At 38.3% G+C, this 4,922-nt stretch overlaps 1 protein-coding gene across 1 annotated transcript; it reads right to left on the bottom strand.

Moving 5' to 3' along the window:
* Nucleotides 1-400: 400 nt before the first annotated feature.
* On the bottom strand, nt 401-1,315 carry LOC106642741 (uncharacterized). Its single transcript, XM_014357602.3, has one exon. The coding sequence runs from the start codon at nt 1,313-1,315 to the stop codon at nt 401-403; it is 915 nt and encodes a 304-aa protein (XP_014213088.3).
* Between the last annotated feature and the right edge of the window lie 3,607 nt (nt 1,316-4,922).

The following is a 4,922-nucleotide window of genomic DNA, read 5'->3' on the forward strand; positions in this document are numbered from 1 at the left end:
GTTGGGATTTTTTGATTATTTTTATTTATCATACAATTGAAATTTAAAAATCTTTTCAAAAATCCCTTGTCTGTGAACTGTTTACTCCAAAATTTTTATTGTAAAATTTTTCCTTGAATTGTGTATAAAACATGAAAATAAATTTTTACACATAACATATAAATTTTATTTACATATAAATTTAAAAATATCATTGTGCTTACATCCAAATTCGATTGAGTATTTTTAAAATTAAATACTTAATAAATAAAACAATCAGTTTTCTCAAGAATGAGCTTCTTAAAAGTAGTCTTACAATTTTAATTTAATTCGTTACTAGGTTATCTTTTGGCTTTAAATTAATAACGTCATTTAATTCTGCTCTCTTGGTGCTTTGTTTATTTATCCACGTAAATTTTTTCTAAAAAAACTTATAAATTACGTGTTGCCGTATTTTACTGCGAGAAGCAAGCATTATTAACCACAAAATTGGTTGCATTAACCTACACACTTTTAGCACAACAAGTTTATTAAAACAAGCTAACACTGTACCAAAAAACCAAGGAGCCCCCATAAAAACATAGAGCCTCAAGAATAAAAAGTATTGTTTTTGAAGTAAGCTTTCTTGATTTTTTATGGCCAATTTCGTACTTTGCTGTATTTTAACAATATGGTAGGTGGTAAAAATAAATAACAAATTATTGAAAAAAAGAGTGTGTGCAGGTACGAGAAAGAAGTACATATTAACTACTGGCCTAGGACCCTTAGAAGCTTCTATGAAGTTGACCTTCATGAAGAAGTCATTTGGCACGAAAGGAACAAACTCAAAAATTGCAGCTGTCAGAGTTGGTATCAAAGCGCCACACCAAACGAATAGGCTATAGATGATAAGCTTTTGATTTTCATCTTCTCGACGAACAATATTAAAAATCCAACTGAGGCGCGTAATCACCAAAGTCATGTCGAAACAAATGACGTTCAGCCAAAATACAGTGGCATTGGTAAAGTATTGCAAGCTTAGCCAAAACAATCGAGTCACCAAATTTCCATAGTAACACTTGTACATGTGACAGTAGCCCAGTAAAGTGAGAATTCCACCAAGCAAAAGAAGGCATATATTGTGTCGTAAAACAAGGCGGTTGTAAAGATTTTTGTTCTTGTCAGATAATGCACAATAGATTATTACTACTACGATGCACATAAAAAAATTAATTATGTTTATGTACATGTATGTTTGGGCACCCCAAAACGTCACTCCTTTTAAATAGGTAATAGAATGAATTATTGATTCGGTTGAAATATTTGAATCTCTCGAATAATCATCAAAGACATTCATTCTTAATGACAGTGTACTCAAAAGTGCTTAGAGCTGCAAGAAATTTGAATACAAAATCCAAAATATTGTTGTTGAAATTCGATGTAATGTAAAACTTGCAGTTTAGTTATCATTTTATTTAGTAAAAATTGTTACACTTAACACATCACTTCACCTTTATTAAGAATAAAATATTCCATGACTGAATTTGAAATAAGCCAGATTTTTTGCTACATGTTTTTGTACAGTATCACTCTCAAGCAACCGTCAAACAACAAATAATAAATACAGTGAGTTCGAGAAGAAGTGTTTCCCTACCAACTCGAAGCAGAATACTGTGTATTTACCAGCTGTGTATAAAAAATATCATCACTGCAATTATTCTTAGAATCTTGGAGTGACTCATAAGTAACTTGAAATTTTTCTACACACGTCTATTGCAACTGCATTAGCTTGCAAGCATTCTATTCACCGAACAAAACAGGTAGTAGAAACGCTTATTGTGCAAATACGTTAACGGTTTAGCACATAAGTTTAGTACATTAGTTATTCCATCAAAACTGGTATTACTCCTGTCATGCATTTTTTTTGTACAAAACTTTTTTTTAAACATTTTTTTATATAATATGAAAAAATTTTGTCAAGGAAAAAAAATTTATGAATTTTTAAAAATTTTACATCTACAAACTCTATAACACAGTGTAAATAGTCACCTGAGCATGCATCGTGAGTGTCGAGCTAGAGTTATTTGGCTGCACTGGTGCTCCGTTACGATTCATGTGATATTAGGGTATAAGTTTAGTATTACTTCTTCAGGCAACAAATATTCTAACACATCGTACAGTAAAATAAAAACTTTTTGTAATTGTTTCTATTGATCAGAAATAATAATGATAATTGGAACCGAATAAACAGAATTATTGCTTTATCTTCAAAACTCTCTAATTTTATTGCACTCAAACATTGGAACATTTCTTTAGAAATGACATTAACTTATGCCTAATATACTTCTTTGAAAATTTGCCTTTACGGGAAAAAGAAGATATTAAGGCAATGTAAATACACTTCGTAGTTTTAAATTGTCAAAATTTTGATACTCTTGTCAATTACGCTCGTTTTCATCGAAGGAAAAGTAAGCAGCTCTCGTAGCGATGGAGCTTGTTTAATGCAGAAACTTTATTGAAATTAAAATAAGTGTATTATTTTAATAACTAGGAATTTTCACCAAAATATTGCAATAAAATTTTGCGAGCGATTGCTAACTTCGCAAAATCTGAATAACCTTCTTCTTGAATATTCTTTTTTGTAGATTCTATTTTCTGTTGAGACAATCTATTTGGAAAATTAATTTTTTTATCAGATGAACAATTACTTCAGTACAGTTTCCACCTACATATTTAATTTCTTGAAATATACCTTAATACACCCTTTTTTCATAATTTCTTAAAGATTCTAAACAAAAGAACCAATTTGAAACAATAGTATATTACGTACGAGTTAGCAAAGGCTTCGATTTACGAACCAAGAGGTTTTGCGGCACGAGCTGAAGGCGAGGGCCGTAATGAGAATTGTAAAGAAGCCTTTTTGAACGAGTTTTGTACACTATTTTTCCGCCTAAGAACCCAACATCAAGCGGTGAAGGTGCTATTTTTTTTTTTTTTTTTTTTTTTTTTTTGTTTGATGGAGCGGAGAGGGGAAAATCTTCATAGACACCCCAGCTAATCCGGTGGTAGTGTCGGATTCACCCGGTGTGCCTACCGACTAAAAACTAACCTCCCCGCTTGGGACAGGTCCGTGAGGACCACTCCCCTAGAAGACAAAAGGGCATAAGAGGAGAAACAAGAAAGAAAATAACGGAGAATTTCGGAGGCCGACTCGCTCTTGAAGAGATGAGAGGAGGGGGCACTTACGCATCTGGGCGAAGCTCGAATCTTGGCTTGCGCCGGTATAGAGTTAGAGAAACTTAAATTTTGTGTTATTGTATGTGTGTGTGTAGATGTGTGAGTCCGCTGGGTATTGTGTATTTGGAAGCATACTTGTGATTAGTGTCAGTGTTGTATAGGGTTGAGGCCGTAAAGGATACGGCGGACAGTTTGGGTGCTCCTGAGGGGAGCGTACGAATTGAAGTCGCGGTTATTCGGCGAGATTATGAAGATGGAGATGATGCATCCGATGGAAGCAGAAGAGATTAAAGACCTAGAGTATATTGAGGGTCCTCGGGGTTCTGTGCTAGAGCGCAGGGACGTCTTATAAGGTCGAAGCGACCGGGTTGAAGGTTCGCGAGTGCGGCGATGGTGGGGTTTGGGTGGTCCGTAATGGAGGCGCGGATTTAAGACGCAAGGACGGGGGCTTCTTGTATTGGAGGGACGATGTTAAACTCCTTAATAATCTGGGTATTCCTGATGTACCACGGAATTCCCAGGACCGACCTCAGAATCTTCATGAAAGGGCCCTGGATGCCCTGCAGTCGGTTTCCCTTTGCAGCGCCCCACGTTGGTATCGCGTAGGTGCTAATGCTCTTGATGATGGCGTTGAAGGTGCGCAGCTTGGTCTTCTGGGAGACGGCTTTGTTGTTGAAAAAGGGCTTTAGTTGCACGAAGGCTCCATATGCCTTTCCGCGGGTGCTGTTGATGTGCCGAACGTACGTGAGTCGACGGTCTAGCGTTACGCCAAGGTACTTGGTGGAGTAGCTCCAGTCTATTTCTACTTCATTGACCTTTATCTTCTGCAGTTTCTTCCTTGGATATTTCGAGGAGACGAGTATGGCTATAGTATTTGCCTCGTTTACGATCAGTTTCCAAAGACTATACCAGTTATGGAGAGTGACGATGTGCTCGTTTAGAAAGGTGGTGCACCGAGAGTGTTGTTTTGACGTGCAGCTGACCTCGACGTCGTCTGCATAGACGTACGTGTTGATGTTTTCGCGCTGGGGCAGGTCATGGCAAAATATATTGAAAAGGGTGGGTGAAAGTTTGGAGCCTTGGGGGACTCCGGAGGTTATTGGACGGGGGTCGGAGAGGGAGTCGCCTACTTTAACGCGGATAAATCTGTCCGAGAGGTAAGATTTGACGGTGCCTATGAGGTAGTGTGGAAAACCTAACTGTATAAGCTTGTACAGGAGGCCCTCGTGCCAAACTCTGTCAAAGGCCTGCTGTACATCTAGAAAAGATATCGCGGTGAAGTTTTTGTGGATGAGGCTATCGGAGAGGTCTTCAGTGACTTTCAGAAGCTGGTGAACTGCCGAATGTCTGGCTCTAAAACCGTACTGCACGTCTGGAAGGATGTTATTTTCCGTGGCGTGCTCGTTTAGGCGGGTGAGAATGACGCTTTCAGTTATTTTACTGGGCGATGAGAGTAGGCTAATGGGTCTGTGGCTCGCGGGGTTGCTGAGGGGTTTTCCCGGCTTTGGGAGGCAGATGACTGTAGCCACCTTCCACGCAATTGGGAAATAACGAAGGCGCATCACGGCGTTGGTGATGTTGCAAATCGCCGTGATGAATTTTTGAGGGAGGATTTTCAGGACGCTATTGAAGATACCGTCACTGCCCGTGGCTTTTCGAGTTTTTAGGGATCGGATGATGCCTCTGATTTCGAAGGGTGTGCAGTGTTCGAAATCTGGATTGTCAAG

Source organism: Copidosoma floridanum, unplaced genomic scaffold (assembly GCF_036245765.1).
Source record: "Copidosoma floridanum isolate Cflo_tuat_1 unplaced genomic scaffold, Cflo_Japanese_pri ptg000006l, whole genome shotgun sequence".
Lineage (NCBI taxonomy): Eukaryota > Metazoa > Arthropoda > Insecta > Hymenoptera > Encyrtidae > Copidosoma > Copidosoma floridanum.

Coding starts and splice junctions, on each gene's coding strand:
- LOC106642741 (XM_014357602.3), bottom strand. CDS start 1,315: ATGAATGTCTTTGATGATTATTCGAGAGATTCAAATATTTCAACCGAA.